Source organism: Leguminivora glycinivorella, chromosome 23 (genome assembly GCF_023078275.1).
Source record: "Leguminivora glycinivorella isolate SPB_JAAS2020 chromosome 23, LegGlyc_1.1, whole genome shotgun sequence".
Lineage (NCBI taxonomy): Eukaryota > Metazoa > Arthropoda > Insecta > Lepidoptera > Tortricidae > Leguminivora > Leguminivora glycinivorella.
The window spans coordinates 4,268,287-4,285,146 of NC_062993.1; the positions used below are offsets into that span (position 1 = coordinate 4,268,287).

At 38.7% G+C, this 16,860-nt stretch overlaps 1 protein-coding gene across 2 annotated transcripts in view; it reads left to right on the top strand.

Moving 5' to 3' along the window:
* Positions 1–16,231, top strand: part of LOC125238461 — a 29,334-nt gene extending 13,103 nt beyond the window's left edge. For both annotated transcript variants that reach the window (XM_048145818.1, XM_048145819.1), the window contains 15 exons: positions 23–145; positions 410–741; positions 1,144–1,318; positions 2,225–2,350; positions 2,992–3,143; positions 3,976–4,135; positions 5,877–6,026; positions 6,589–6,753; positions 8,463–8,663; positions 9,020–9,102; positions 10,085–10,241; positions 12,151–12,226; positions 13,633–13,718; positions 15,326–15,395; positions 16,059–16,231. In XM_048145818.1, the coding sequence (XP_048001775.1) occupies positions 23–145; positions 410–741; positions 1,144–1,318; positions 2,225–2,350; positions 2,992–3,143; positions 3,976–4,135; positions 5,877–6,026; positions 6,589–6,753; positions 8,463–8,663; positions 9,020–9,102; positions 10,085–10,241; positions 12,151–12,226; positions 13,633–13,718; positions 15,326–15,395; positions 16,059–16,096 (2,094 nt within the window). In that variant the 3' untranslated portion in view covers positions 16,097–16,231. The remainder of the gene's footprint in view (positions 1–22; positions 146–409; positions 742–1,143; positions 1,319–2,224; positions 2,351–2,991; positions 3,144–3,975; positions 4,136–5,876; positions 6,027–6,588; positions 6,754–8,462; positions 8,664–9,019; positions 9,103–10,084; positions 10,242–12,150; positions 12,227–13,632; positions 13,719–15,325; positions 15,396–16,058) is intronic.
* The last annotated feature ends 629 nt before the right edge of the window (positions 16,232–16,860 follow it).

The window sequence follows — 16,860 nt, forward strand, 5'->3', positions numbered from 1 at the left end:
TTTATGAAATCGTTATTTTCAGGCCTGGCGGGACCTCAAACAGACAGTTATAAAGAAAAAAATGGCTGACAAAACGCTTTTAGAAATAGACAAGAAAATACTAAAAATTTCTGAACAGGATCTCACAGAGTTAAACATCGAAATGGTAAATGTCTGTTCTTGATTTGATTTGCATATTTAACTAGTCAAAATATTCTCCATGTTTTAAACTATTAACTTGAGTGCTATTTGTGTCCACTGAACACGCGTGCCATATGTGACTTGTGGACAATACTGAATAATGTAAAAATTATAAAACATGAAAAAAGTCGATCAGTTAAAATTACCCGCCAGTCAAAATTTACCTCTTGTACATTAACGTTATGTATTATATAAAATGTCAACATTAACATTTTTAAATTCCTTCCAGTCTTTATTGCTAGAGCAAGAATTCGATTCACTACCAGACCCAACCGACGGTATGCCTGTCCTTTACTCGCAATCACAACCAGACGTAATACTATGTGGCTCACATGGCGACCCTGCCAAAACAGATTCTCAAGAACATTACAGACAAGAGTCATGTAGCACACAAGCTCAAGAGTCTAGAGGAAAAGACATGGAAGATGTAGAAATGTCTCCTGGGCAACGGAGTCGGGAAGTGTCTCCTGGCCAACGCAGTATAGAGACGCGGTCTAGTCGTGATTCTACCGTGCGACGTGTCAATGGAAGAAAACGCATTGTGTTGAATAAAAGGAGAGTGTACGTATATATAGTTTTAATTTTTTTATTGTATCGATTTGAACTGGTGAAATAGTTGAAAAAAATGGAGAATAAAAATTATAGCAATATATCTATAATATAAATCTTCTGTAGGCTTAGCACATGATAGCCGCGAGAGTATCTCGCCGCTAGATAGATCACACGTCTTCTTTTAACTGTATTAATGACATAAGGACGGGTAGTCTATCTCGCGGCGACATACTCTCGTGGCAATGATGTGCTAACCCTGCTGGACAGAGTTAGTTATTTAGTTATTTTTAGGTAATTTAGCCTTTTCTCTAGTGTTCTTTTAATTTAAATAAGAAAAAGTACGATTTTGAGGGTAACCCAGAAGACCGTAACCATGGCAAGGAGTGACAGCAAAAAGTTTTTTTTTTTCAGTCGTTGCACGCTGGCCCAAATAAATGCCTTCGTTGTTTACATGTCTCGCCACCCGTCGCTGGCGCGAGCGAAAAGTGTCGGGCAAGACTCGCACGATGAGTGGCTGCGGCTGTGTAGATATCTGAATAGTATTGATACTACTGTGGCGCCTAAGGGTGTTCAAAAATGGAAAACCGTAAGTATTTATCTTCCTACCTGTTTATGATTCATCTATCCATACATACATACATACAATCACGCCTGTATCCCATAAAGGGGTAGGCAGAGCACATGAAACTAAAGCTTCAGGGCCACTCTTCTCATCTATCCATGCATCCATATATCGATCTGTTTATCCATCTATCTATCCAGTCATCTATCATCCATCCATCTAATCATCTATCTGAGCGTTCCCCAAAGGTGTAATGCCACCTAGGCCACCGTACCTATTTCTGTATGGTATGGAGGTACGTTTTTTTTCTTATTTCTTAGACTTTAGCTGTCTATACGGAGATTATGTCTTTGGTATTATGTATGTATATTCAAAAAATTTGCAATTTTGTAAGAAAGTTTCCAAAATATTATGTTAAGCGCTCTGATGTATATTGTTCAAGTAACCCTAGATCACAATATATAAATAATCTGAACCAACCACACGCTGCATGACTGATATATACAGACGCAACGCTTACAATGCGAGTATTGTTATATTCAATAAATTACCTGCTCGAATTAAAGCACTTGAGGGTAAGGAATTTACTCAAAAACTTAAAAATTGGCTTCATGATCGTAGTTTCTATACCGTACACGAGTTTATGTGTTATAAACAGAATGACAAATAGTTAAATGTCTAATATAATATACCTATATATATTGTATAATGTAAGCTGTCGCGCACAAGCCAAATTTTATAATTGTATTTTGTATACCATTTGTAAATATTTGCATACTGTTTAAAACAGTCGAAAAAGGTGATACAATTTGTCTTTTACACTGTCACGTAATTTATACCCTTTTTCTGTAAATAAAATATTGTTTGTTTGTTTGTTTGTTTTGTTTGTTTGTATATGTATAAATTCTTTAGAAATATTTTTTACTTCAGACATGGCGAACGTTAGTGCTAAACGCGCGCAATAAAGACCTCAAGAAAAGCAAATGGTACGAGAGGATCTGTAGGAAAATACTGCAAATAGTCAACGAGAAAAAACCTGATGCCAAAGAGAAACGTGTAAGTAGGCTACTAGACTATATCGAACTTGGCACAATAAATGATTGTCTTCTGTAGTATTTGACATAAAAATACAATATTTATAGATTTTGGGTATTATAAGTGTATGATGATTACGTATTTTCGATTAAAAATGTGTGTATTTTTTTATTTATTTTGGCCACGTGCGAGATTTTTCTGGAACGCGTGTCACAGGGAAATTCGGGGAAATTAAATAGTAATAGTAACTTTCATTAGTTGTTATCTCGCCTGCGGGGAGTCCCCGTATGTTGCATAACGATCAATCAAATTGCACCACTTTCATTGGTTGATAAACTCGCCTGCGGGGACTTCCCGTATGCTGCACACCGAATGAGTAAGACCTGATTTACACGGCGTGCGAACTCGCATGCGATTTTAGTTACATTGCGGACTGTTGAGGGTACATACAATTTGCCACAGCCATCAAATACCGCAATGTAATAAAACTCGTATGGGAGTTCTCGTACCGTCTAAATGGGCTCTTAACGAACAATTAAATTGCACCACTTTCATTGGTTGTTATCTCGCCTACAGGGACTCCCCGTATGCTGTATACCGAACGAGTTATTTAAGTAATTACAGATCTATCGTGTATGGTGCGCCTTTTTTATTATTTACAGGTAGAAAAAGATGTACCACAAACAAACAAAGACTGCATATTTTACCCCCCACCGCCATCGCAGAACGTGTTTGATCCTCTGAAATGTGAACTAAGTGAAGATATTGAACATATACGAAAAGAAAATGTACTTCGTAAAATGTATATTAGAAGGCAAGTCTTCTCTTCTTTACAGCCAGTTACCCTCTGGGGTATATGGCTCGAATCATATTTCTCCATTTACTCCGGTCTTGGGCAGTTTCGGTAACCTCCCCCCACCCCAACCCTAACACCCTAATCCTTGCTGAACCGAGCGACGCCAAGTCGATTTAGGGCGTCATGGTTTCCGCTTGCCACACATGGTGGGCTGGATGGCTCGAAAAGAGGACATTCGCACTTTTTTCAGAAAATCATTTTCGAAAAAAATTATACTACATTTATTGTTCCTGAAATAATTCTCTACTGGATAGCATTTTTCAAAAAATGATTTTCTGAAAAAAAGGCCGAATGTCCTCTTTTCGAGTCATCCAGCCCACCGTGATGCCGGGTATATTCCAGGTGAGGGCCATTTTGGATAGGCGGGTATAAGGTTTTCTGTGGATATATCCAATCCAATGTCATTTCCGCTTCTGGATTAAAAGACAAGTACCTATTCTAAAAATGTTGTGCTGAAATTTGGTACCAATATGCATATCAATTACGCCGACAATCTTTCAGTAGGCCTAGCACATGATGGCCGCGGGAGTATGTCGCCGCGAGATAGATGCCCCGTCTTCTTCTAACTGTATTAATGACATAAGGACGGGTAGTCTATCTCGCGGCGACATACTCCCGCGGCCATCATGTGCTAGGCCTACAGGTATATAAAACTTTACGTACCTTATAAAATACAAATACTCTTTCGCTCATCGCTAAAAAGCGGTAACTTCCACATACTAGTGTTTGTGTACAAAAAATCAGCTGCCAATAAACAAATCGCGACTAAATTATCAAATAATTATTACAGACGCAGTTCCAATCTCCAATTACGCGCCCTCGCTGACTTCATAATATCCCACCCTGAGCTTGCCACGGAGCGTCTTAGCGAGAACATGCCCGCCTGGGTCAAAATCACTCGACACCTCAATAGTTTAGGCCTCGCGAAAACTGTTCACGAATGGTGTAAGGTAAGTAATAGCAAAGAGGATCAAGTATTATAGAGAATGACTGTCAAAGTAAAATGTGTAATCACAGTGCATAGACTGCCATCTTTCGACACAAGCTTAAAACTTTTGAACCTCAGTTTTGACAATTTGGCCCATATTCTTAGCTTGATATGTTTTAAAATGTCAAATATTAATATTAGCGCCATCTAGCCGAGCGTACCCCAAAGGTGTATCGTCATCTAGCTCACCGTACCTTTTTCTGTATGGTTTTGGGGTACGTTTTTTTCTTAGACTATCGGTCTTTACGAAGTTATATATGTCTTAGGTAATAGTTATTTGTTTTACAAGGGGGCAAAGTAGTTGTTTAACCGCACGCGCCAATATTGATACCTGAGCAAGCGAAAGATTCCAATATTAAACCGCGAACGTCGAAGTGGTTCAAAAACTGGAATCTTGAGCGTTGCGAGGGTATCAAGGCACGAAGGTTAAACAAACTTTGCCACCGAGTGAAACACAGAATTTGTCACCGCACCAACAAGAACAAAATACTGACTATAAAACATCAAAATAAATCGAATTCATTAATTTATTTAATATTTATTATTTTTCCCCTCACTAGCTCGGAAACACGTGTTTTGTCCTTTAATACCGGCGGGTAAAAACGCATTTTATCCACTAGTGGGTAAAGTAATTTGACCTAGAATAAAGTCAAATTAACTGCTTTAAAATTGATAAAAGTAGGTGAATCTAGTAATACAGATGATTTACCACCTGTGGAACTACTGGAAGCAGTGATAAACGCATTTTTTGCGTTGTAGTTTCCTCGCTATAGTGAGGGGAAAAGTTTTGTGTTACTCTCGGGTGCAAATGTATTATACTTCTCGTGTGTTAAAAACTCGCAAGTTCAGGATTCTATTCTCGAACCACTCGCTTCGCTCGTGGTTCAACTATAGAATCCTTTCACTTGCTCGTTTTTCAATTCCACACTCGGCGTTAAAATACAACTTTGCCCCCTTGTATAACAAATAACTATTAAAATCATGATTTAAAGGCAAAATCTAGCAGCCAGATTAATACAACGATTTAAAAATTTATTAAATTACTTTGCCCTCTTGTGGATAAAAAGCAATTTTGCTATCTGTTTTGGAATAGCAAAAAAAGCCTTTACCAGTTGGTGTGGTGAAAACAAATATATGTAAAACTGCATATAAGATGAATAAAGAATAAAGTCTAAGGAAAACCGACCGTAACGACCTTCAAGAAAATAGTGTGTGTATCTTAAAGGCCGGCAATACACCTATCGCATTTAAAATAACCCTCGAAAAAAAAATGCTAGTATAGACGGTGCTAGTATAGATGTCGACACGTTATTTAACTATTTAAATGTAGGTTCGATTTTCGATTGACACTTTTTAGGTATTTAGCAAGAATAAAATTACTTACTCGACTTTTATTATTACTCGACTGTGGGATATGGGTTAAATTGTGACGTAGGTATATGAGATGCTGGCAACCTGTCACTGCAATGTCACAATTTGAATTTATTTCAACCCCTTTTTTGCCAAGAGTGGCACTGAAACTTAGTAGTTCATGTGCTCTGCCTACTCCTTTATGGGACTGGCGTGATTATATGTATGTATGTATGTAAAATTACTTCAAACGCTGTGATTTTTTGGCAAAAAGTTTTTAGACCAATTACACAAATAGTATTTGTAGATTAATCAATTTTTACTAAATCTAATATTGTATTATCGTTTCACAGACATGGGCAGACCTCAAGTGGCGCCTCCGCTGTAAGGGACCCATCATTTGTTTGGAAGATTTTAGAGAAAAAAAGCTACAAAAAATCCTTGGGATAACGCGCAGGGACCCAACGGAAAGAGACCTTTCTTCTGAATCGGACGAAGAGATTGTAAGTCATAGTAATATTGTAATGTGTGCGGTGACAGTTAAATATAGTCATCATCGTCCTCCTTGCGTTATCCCGGCATTTGCCACGGCTCATGGGAGCCTGGGGTCCGCTTTGACAACTAATCCCAAGATTTGGCATAGGCACTAGTTTTTACGAAAGCGACTGCCATCTGACCTTTCAACCCAAAGGGTAAACTAGACCTTATTGGCATTAGTCCGGTTTCCTCACGATATTTTCCTTGACCGAAAAGCGACTGGCAAATATCAAATGACATTTCGCACATAAGTTCCGAAAAACTCATTGGTGCGAGCCGGGGTTCGAACCCGCGACCTCCGCCTTGCCGCTAGGCCACCAGCGCTTCAATATAATAATTATGAAAACACAGAATATATAGTATGGGACAGTTCAATATAGTAAGAAAAAAAATAGTTGTAATGAAATTCCGCAACATAGCGCGTAAACATACATATATTTCTTATCAGGATTTACCTATAGTCATAAATACTATATAAATTAATTACCCTTTCAAAAATAATTTTCTGGATTCTTTTTGTCCCACTAGCAAAATGCCCATTTGGAAAAATCCTATGTAAATGATACTTCGCGAAGAAAGCAGAAAGGAGGAAGCGGTAGGTTTGGCTTCAGAAAGGAAAAACGGCAATTCCTTGGGAAATCACGCAGGGACCCTATAGAGGATGTACTATCATCTGAATCAGATGAAGAAACTGTAAGTGATAGTAATATTTCATACTTATAGTGTTACTAGTAAGATTAAACAATACAATACAATCCTTTAGAATATGACACATGCACATAGTATATGGAACGGATGAGGTGACAGACAGAGTTAAGATATATTATTATGATCAGGATTAGAGCCATAAGAGTGTCCTTCAAATTAAATAAGCTACTGGACCGTTTTTCAAAGTATGTATAATATAATTATATTAAATTTAATTACTGTCCAATTTAAAGTTAACTTTAAATTAGAACACCCGCAAAAATAATTTAAAGTTAACTTTTACGTGATCAGGCAAAAACAACATCAGCCATATTAATCTATAGAATATCTATGACATGACGTAAGTCGATTTAGAAAAATATTTGACACTCTCACAGCCGAGCAACGACTATGAATTTTGATACAATAGAGGTTGCTTCTATGGAGATTAGATTAGTACCTCTAATTTCCATAGTTGATTTGAATTATGTGACGTCACTCCATTGGCCAACACCGTTTTCGGAGTCCATAATTAAAAAAACATACACACATCTTTAATTAGAAACACACAGTCATCATGCACTTTTAATCCCCGCAAGCTATAAATATTGATTTCTTAAGTCAAATACTACAGAAAACAATAACTTGATGTGCTAAATTCGATACGAGTCTAGTCACAGATTAATAATAAGTTACTAACGTAACAGATACCTCACTTCCCCGCAAACGACAAATACCTACGTTTTATTTACCTAAACGTTCTAGCGGTCAAGAAAAATGAACTTAACGGCTTTTGACTCAACGGAGCGTTTCAAGCGCACAACGCGCGACGACTGCGGCCGGTGTGATAATACGTTAGGGTCGCCACGCCGGTCGGTCTAATGAAATAGAATGCAAAAATGATTTATGATTTACTTTCCTAAAATGGTCATTTTGTTTTTTACCAGACCTAAACTTTAGGTAGATTCACCTATGGCATGTGCCGTGGTAATATAATGTGTACCTATTTTAAGTGCAGTCACGTAAATATTTTTAAATAGAAAGCAAAGTAAGAATCAGAATAATCTGCAACATATTTTAATCATAGGTATTCCTTGTATTTATGTGTAGGCTTGGAAGTAATTTGCAGATTGTTTATTCAGTTACTTTTTACTTAAGTACAAGTACATATATTTTTATACAAATTAATAAGTACCTATTTGTATACATATACGTGAACGTACTTTGTATTCATATCAATGCAAACTCTGTCTACAGTCTACCCCGCAACGGATATAGGCGTAATTAATAATTATACTTATGTATGTATGTTTTCACTAATATCCACCGTTACCTATATTATAAAACAGAAACAACACTAGTACTAATAAATTGCTACGTAATACTTGGTAATACTCAGAAAAGCAATACGTGCCGCGCGACTAAATACACAGGCGGGCGTTTCGCGACCCTCTGTCACTTGTTACGCCGGCGGAACGGCTAGCGTGTAGGTACATACTTAACGAGCGACCGCGAGCGAGTGACGAGGCCTGGTCTAGTAGCCTATTGATATCCAAAATGTAGAATTGCAGACTTTCTTAGGCTATGAAGATTGCTTAGTAGCAGGTGGGCCGTTTTCACAATATGTATAGAGATACAGGCGTTGAAAGGCTATGGGGATGGCTTACCAGCAACTTAGAACCTACAACAGATTTTGCGATAAGTATTTTTTACAGGCACAAGAATATAGCACAAAGCCTAAGCCTGTACCTGAAGTCACAGTAACCCCGCGTGCCCCTTCACCCCGTACAGTCCTCTATAATATGGCTGAGATCCTCGCTCGAAACAACCCCATGAACGAAAACAATAGAGAGACAAATAATAAGAAATCTACAACTGAAACTAGTGCTTCTAATGAGACGAATGATATTTTGCGGGTAAGTAGACTTTTCAACGTTCAATTAGGCCTCGTGTGTCTTTTAGCCTCGCTCAGTCCTTTATAACGTTGCTGAGATTATTTATTTATTCAAACATTTATAAGCTTCAGTTGCACCCAAGCGCTTACAAACATATTACCTAACTAAATAATATCAGAAATAAATCCTTGAGCAAGAAAAAGGGGAAACCAGTAAAAACTAGTACGAAAGATCAGTTGTTAACAGAATAATACAAATGAAGTTTTGCGTGTAAATATCTAGACTTTTCAGACAATGTTCACTTTAGCCCCGTGTGCCTACTCGCCCCGCAGTCCTTTATAATATAACTGCAACTAAATTTAAATTATATTCTGCAGGAATTGGTGCTAGAGTTGAAACGTAGCAACGAGTTGAAAACTGAACAAAATTGTTATCTCAAGGACATTGCACAACATCTAAAGTAAGTATACGCAATGAAAATGTAAACCTTTGGTTGTGTTTTAATATACACCCTGTTTTTATTGAATTCCGGTAACTTCGGCATATAGGTCCATGACAGGAAACAGAATTCTTAACTTTTTTCGGAAAAAAACACCATACACCTGTGATAGATGTTACATCAATTGATGTTAAGAAACGGGCTTTGTGTTCGATATGCGATTGACATGTCATAGTTTTGACACTAACTTAGTGTGAGTTAATTGTAAAGCCCGTTTCTTAATCAGCAATTAAAGTAACACCTATCGCAGGTGTACGGTTTTTTTTAGGAAAAAAATGTGAATTTATGAGAACAAACTATGCAATTCTGTGTCCTATACTGCCCTGCTAAGCCGAGTGGCGCTATCTTAAAACCAAATGATTTTGAAAATGGAACTGTCAGTTATAGACACTTAATTATAAGTTAGCTATGGATTTTTGTTTGAGATAGCGCTTTTCGGCTTATCCGGGCAGTATAATGGACCTAAATGCCGAAGTTAACGGAACTCAATAAAAACACAGTCACCACTCGTTTCGAATTTTGCTCTTTTCCGAACAATGTAATATTATTACTATTACGGCTCAGCCACGACATTGGAGTGAGACACAGCGATGGGACTTGTCATTCGCACGTATGGCTGCCGCTCACCGCTGTCGCGCTTAGACTAATGTCGTGGCTGGGCCGTTAATCAGTACTAGTAGGCTGTTACATATTGTCAAAAGATTTGAACATTTAACTAATTTCTTATATGTTAATATTGTCTCCGGTTACCGCGATAGTTACTCATGAAATAAAACTATGGAAACGGATTAAATCGCTTATAATGAATTTAAAATTCATCCCGAAGTTTCGAACTCTTCGGGATGAATTTTAAATTCGTTATACGCGATTTAATCCGTTTCTATAGTTTCATTTCATTCTTATATGTTATGATACTCATGATTTTCACAATATACATTTTTAGGGTCCCAAAAAGCACACATACGAACCAAAATGCAGAAGATACACACACAGACAGTAATGCTGATAATAATGGCGTAATTGAAATTCCGAAACAAGAAGAGGATGCAGAAGATATTCAGACTGTGAATGAGGAGAATAATGGAATAACTGATGATGAGGTAAGATCAGAAAATAATAATTAGAGATGGGCCGAATATTCGGCAAATATTCGGTATTCGGCATATTCGGCAAGTTTTTCAATGTTCGTATTCGGCCGAATAGTTCGGTTATATTGCCGAATATTTACCGAATAAACAAAGTAAATAAATAGCGTCAGGCTGTTTCGTAATTCATGGGATACTGACATCCTATTTCAGGACTCTAATGACCAAAGGGGGTTAAAAATGCGTTAAATATAAGAACCTACAATAATAATGTAAAAAAGTAAAAATAACGTAGCTTAAGAAACAAAAATCTAAATTTTCTTATGAGCCTTATATAGTTAGTACCCATTACCAATCATTGAAAAGTTTTTACCTATAAGCCAGGATTTAAAATATGGTGGAACCGAATATCCGGCCGAATGTTCGGTTCGGTAACAGCTGAACCGAATGTTCGGCCGAATATTCGTATTCGGCAAAGTCCGTATTCGGCCCATCTCTAATAATAATTAATTTGATTTGTTCCCATAGTTGCGTATAGATGGCAGCACCAGTCTCTCTAGCTATAACGCAAAACCTGTGAAGGTTTCGTATAGGAGGTGCAAGCACCTACTGCTTGCCCTTAGATTTGGTCAAAGACGCCTAGTCTTACAAATATGCCATATAGAAGAGAAATTTCCACGGCTTCCGCTGTGACTGGGTGGCCTAGGGGTTCATGGCGTTAGCCCGGATTGCTAAAGACGCCGGTTCGAATCCGGCCTTCGCCACTGGTGGTGTCCGTCATTTTTAATTATGACATCTTATTTCGATTTTTAATTTATACGAGTATATAGTAGTGTGACTACTTAAAAACACAAATCAAAATATTTGATAAAAATAATATGATTTGTTCCCATAATTGTGAATCACCTTTAAGAAGGCAGAGTATATCCATCTTAACGCACGTCTAACCCTTCTGGTGTTTCGGGTGTCCATGGGCGGCAGTGATCGCTTACCATCAAGCGACCTAACTGCTCCTTTTCCTTCTATCGCATTAAAATAGTACATTGTGTATTAAGGACGGAAAGTGAAGGATTACGAACGAGAGGCTGTTAGAAGCTCGACGCCGAAGGCGGAGGGCTTTAATAACTCGAGTTTGTAATCCTTCAGCCGCCCCTGATATACACAATGTTTTTCATCACACTTGCGAAGTAATAAACTAATTTAAACTAATAATACCCATGCTGCCATTTGGAACATTCGTCTTCCATCTTGGAATTTTTGACAGGTCGTGGAAGGCCCCACCCAGGTATTCACTTTACCGCCCTAGGGCGGTAAAATAGCTCATTACGTATCAGTATGCAGGCATGACACAGTTTACGAGCGAGTGTGATGAAAAGTAATAAACATTCAACAACTTTACAACTAGGGAACAAATCAAATTATTTTATTGAATATTTTTGATTTGTTATTTTTCAAGTAGTCACACTACTACATATATATAAATTATAAATTGAAATAGATATCATACACGAAAGAAAAAACGGTAAGGCCCACTGGTGGCCGAGCCGGGAATCGAACCCGGGTCTTCAGCTTACGCGGCTAACGTCTTTACCACTAGACCATACTCAGAGATAACATACACTAGAGAAATTTCGTCGGGTACCACGGCGGGTGTGGTCTAGTGGTAAAGACGTTAGCCGCGTAAGCTGAAGACCCGGGTTCGATTCCCGGCTCGGCCACCAGTGGGCCTTGCCGTTTTTTCTTTCGTGTATGATATCTATTTCAATTTATATTCAACAACTTTATTTAAAAGTTATAGTTTAGTTTTACCAAAAGACAATATAAATGCAGCCGACACTTTTGATGAAGCCATTTTGTCACTACTTTAAAAAAAATCTCGTATCTCATGCTGCAATGTAGTGACTATTTTTTTTAATCCTTGCAGATGCCCGCAGAAAGTGCGCCTCCAGTGCCTGTCATTAGACCAGTTGCATTATCATCCTTGACTACAATTAATACACGTATGTTCACTTGTTTTTGACACTCGCTTATCTCGGCATTCGCCGCGGCTCATGGGAGCCTGGGGTCCGCTTTAACAACTAATACCAAGATTTGGGCGTAAGCACTAGTTTTGAGAAAGCGACTGCCATCTGACCTTCCAACCCGAAGGTAACTAGGCCTTAAGTCCGGTTTCCTCACGATGTTTTCCTTCACCGAAACGCAACTGGTGAAGATCAATTGACATTTCGCACATAAGTTCCGAAAAACTCATTGGTACGAGCCGGGGTTCGAACCCGCGACCTCCGGATTGAAAGTCGCACGCTCTTATCGCGGGGCCACCAGCGCTTTTTTGATTTTGACACTATTGTTTAGAAAAAATGTAATAAAATAGTCAGAGAAATCTGAATCTACAATTCAGCCGGCGTATCATGCTTACAATTTTTTACTTACAATTTGACGACCGGTCTGGCGCAGTCGGTAGTGACCCTGCCTGCTACGCCGCGGTCCCGGGTTCGAATCCCGGTAAGGGCATTTATTTCTGTGATGAGCACAGATATTTGTTCCTGAGTCATGGATGTTTTCTATGTATATAAGTATTTATATATTATATATATCGTTGTCTGAGTACCCACAACACAAGCCTTCTTGAGCTTACCGTGGGCCTCAGCCAATCTGTGTAAGAATGTCCTATAATATTTATTTATTTATTTATACTTGTCCACGTGGATAAGACAACTGTCACTCTCACACTGACATACTTGCCAAAGCGTGACGGATGCTTTATCCACGTGGATAAATGATAAAATTGGGATCATAATACGCCGGCAGAAAACACAGCTGATCTCCCTACGCGACGGGGTGTTATAAGTTTGACGTGTCCGTTTGTCAGTTCGTGGCATCGTAGCTACCGGTTTTTCTGTTTGATATTTAATGTTACAAAATAAATGCAGATTTGTTCCAAATGGAAATGATTCATATGTATTAGTTTGATAAATCTTATCGGGTTTGATTTCTTGAGATTACTTACCAGCTTTTCATGTAATTAGTCTCAAAAAAGCCTCTGCGTGTTGGCTTCTAAATATTTGTTAATGCGTAAATGATTAATGACATTGAGGGCCAGTTGCACCAACCACATTTGACTGACACATCATTGTCACGCAGCAGACGTTTATGGAATTTCCCATACAATAAAATTTAACGAACGCTTTAACGGTGACAGACGGTTTGATGCAACCGGCCCTAAAACTGTAACGCCGTGGCTTGCGTGGGCGACGGTCGCGCGATGGTCGCGCGACGGCGATGCGACGCATAGAAAATCAAACCTTGTCGATATGGAAGTAGACGATGCGATGAGATGCGACGGCGACGGTCGTGCGACCGTCGCCCACGCAGGACACGGCGTAATGATAAATGTATTTTTTTTCAGCTGGACAACAATACAAGCAGTTGAAAATTCAATCTATCGTGAGGACAGATCCTAGAAACATCAACAGAAGGCTCATTCAATTAAAGGTAAAATTATATACATACATGCAGTAAACGGCCTAAACTGCCTTAAAGAATGCACATCGGCCTTTGGAAAGAGACAATTAACGTCACATAAGCAAGAGAGAGACAGCGCTTTACGAAAAGACGAAAAACCGACCAAGAGCGTGTCGGGCCACGCTCAGTGTAGGGTTCCGTATTTTTCTCAAAAACTACTGAACCTACTGAACATAGTTCAAAACAATTTTCCTAGAAAGTCTTTATAAAGTTCTACTTTTGTGTTTTTTTTTTCATAATTTTTATTAAACATAATGGTTCAAACACAGAGAACCTCCTATAGAGTAGCAATCTTGTATATTTTGTTCGCGATACGAGTCACCAGTGCCAGGGGTGCGAGGAGCGGGCGGGGAATGTGTTAAGCGCGCTGTGATTGGCCGTTTCAAGGACGGCGGGCAGTCGCGCCAGATGAAAGGGACTGTCCCTCTACTGACGCGTAAGTGGCCAATGTAAGTTGACCTATGCCGGCTCTGAATAAATTATAAATATGACTTTTATGTGGAATGTAATGACGTCTGTTTTTAAATTTGAGCTTCTTGTTACCTTTCCACACCATTTCACACTACAGGTGGACATCTTTAAGACATCAAAATACCCTTTTTCAATTTTTTTACTGCGAAAAACACGCGCTGCTTTCGGGTCTGTTACTTGGTCGCTACTGATCGGGCACAGCGAGCGCCCGCGCTTATATCAGTGCAAATACTAGGAAGGCTGGCGACCGCGAGTCGTCTTGTAATGGATGTCTATAGGGGTTGGTCTGTGGGTTCAAAAGTTAGAGGGGGAGCACACTTTTTCCTTTAAAAGCGATTATTTACGAAAATATTAATATTATCAAAAAACTATTTACCATTAAACCATTATTCATTTTTAAATAAAGTAAAGTCCCCACTTTACATGTAGGGGGAGTACCCTAACAAAACATTTTATTCCACTTTTTATTTTACTACTTTACCAAATTTCAGCTTTCTAGTGCTAACGGTTACTGAGATTATCTGCGGACGGACGGACAGACAGACATCGCGAAACTATAAACCTAGTTGACTACGGAACCCTAAAAACCGATGAGTTTTCTTACTTAGCTGGTGCGATAACCCAAAAGAGTTTTGGCCTCTAACACAAGAGCACGCCACTTTGTTCGGTCTTGAGCGGCATGCTAGCTTTCGCCACACCTCGGCCACTGGCGATCAAATATATGAAAGAGGCGCGTTCCTAGCACACAGTCTAAGCTCGTGTAGGTGAACGCGTACCATGCTTGTATGAGTGAGATACGACAGGTTGACTGTTAGCGTTTTTGACAGGCGGTAACTGTGGTACGAGAGGGGATGGGCGGCGCTTTCAGCGGGGAGCGGAATGGTCCATACTGTACGATAGTACTCTTTATTATACTGTGACTCAGTCCGTTTTCACATTATCCGATCCGATATCGGATTTTGGAAGAATTTCAATGGATAAAATCCAAGATGGCGCCTGTAATGTAAATGTATGGGATATCGATCCTACATCCGATATCGGACAATTACATATCTATGTCAAAGTGAAATACAAATAAAATAGTGTTTTTTTTTTTGTACAGTCAGGATGGCAGGATGTTACTGATGCCAACTAAGGTGCAAACGCAAGAGAAGCCTAACCAAGACAAAAATGCAGGTAAATACATATTTTATAATCTCTATCATAACTTTATGATGTTTTAGAATATACTCTATCAAACAAGTCTGTCAGTAAATAAGAACAAAGAGAACTATAGGTATCCTTTTCTCTAGCACCCTGAAAAGGAAGAAAAGGATGCATATAGTTTTCTTTGTTCTTATTTACTGACAGACTTGTTTGACAGATTATACATATTATGATTTCATGGACTTGATGGACTTGATCTGATTATGAAGACGGGAGATTACCATAATGAAATAAATTCTGTCTGAGGTTTTTAGGATTATTTTGATAAGTGCTAATTTGGCTATGGAAAACGAAGTACAGTCAACGATTTTAGCCTGTGCCAATGATATGTAGGGCGGCGACAATGTCTGTGGTGGCGGGGGCGCGACACAGTCCCGACTGGCAGGGTCGCCATGAAATGCCGTGGTGAGCATACATCCATCCTAGCGTGCCTTCACGAACGGCAAAGAGGATGAAACACCGGAGTTGGTTTAGTGGGTAGGGCCAAGATTCCCCCTCTCATTAGGGTAGGAAAGAAACGGCGAGTCCCACACATCGTGCGTAACTGCATTGCCACTCTGTCAAAAAAAAGGATAACAGAGTCGAGGAAAAACCTGCTACAACAAAGATTTTGACAGGAACTTTTATTTTCAGATCAGCTGTATGTGCTGTGCCCTCGTAAACGAAGATAAAACTAGTCGCTGAATAGTTATAAATACATGCACACAAAATGTACTAAACGTATGTTTTAATATAAGTATTCAGTTTAATTTTGTTATTGTAGATACTTAAGATTATCAACATATTGATTAAAATAGTTTACTATATCTTGTGTTGTTTCATTACATTTGGAAGTCGTTTTTAAGAAAAAATATAGGTTCTTTGGTACGGCAATAGATTAAATATAAGAATCTTATACCATCATCATCATCCTCCTTGCGTTATCCCGGCATTTGCCACGGCTCATGGGAGCCTGGCGTCCGCTTTGACAACGACTCCCAAGATTTAGCGTAGGCACTAGTTTTTATGAAAGCGACTGCCATCTGACTTCCAACCCGAAGGGTCACTAGACCTTATTGGAATTAGTCCGGTTTCCTCTCCGCTTTTGGGGTTCTGGTGAAAGGTACTTGCGAATGTTGGATTATGTAGAAATGTGTAGGTATTTTTTAAAACTGCTTTAATGCTAGTCTTTGATTATTTGATGGAAACACAAATGAATATACGTATACCGTTAAGGTTTGAAGATTTTCCTTAATTCCTCATGAAATCGAAGTGACAACATTTGAAAACTCAATATGTAAGCATAACAAAGAGAACAAATCTACTAACAAATAAATGTGACTGTTCTGTACTTAAATGCATGCTGTTCCTATAAAAATACGAAAGTTACTATAAGTGTGCCGTTCAGATTTGAGGAGTTCCGTTCTGATCATCATCAGAAGTTCCACTGCACCAA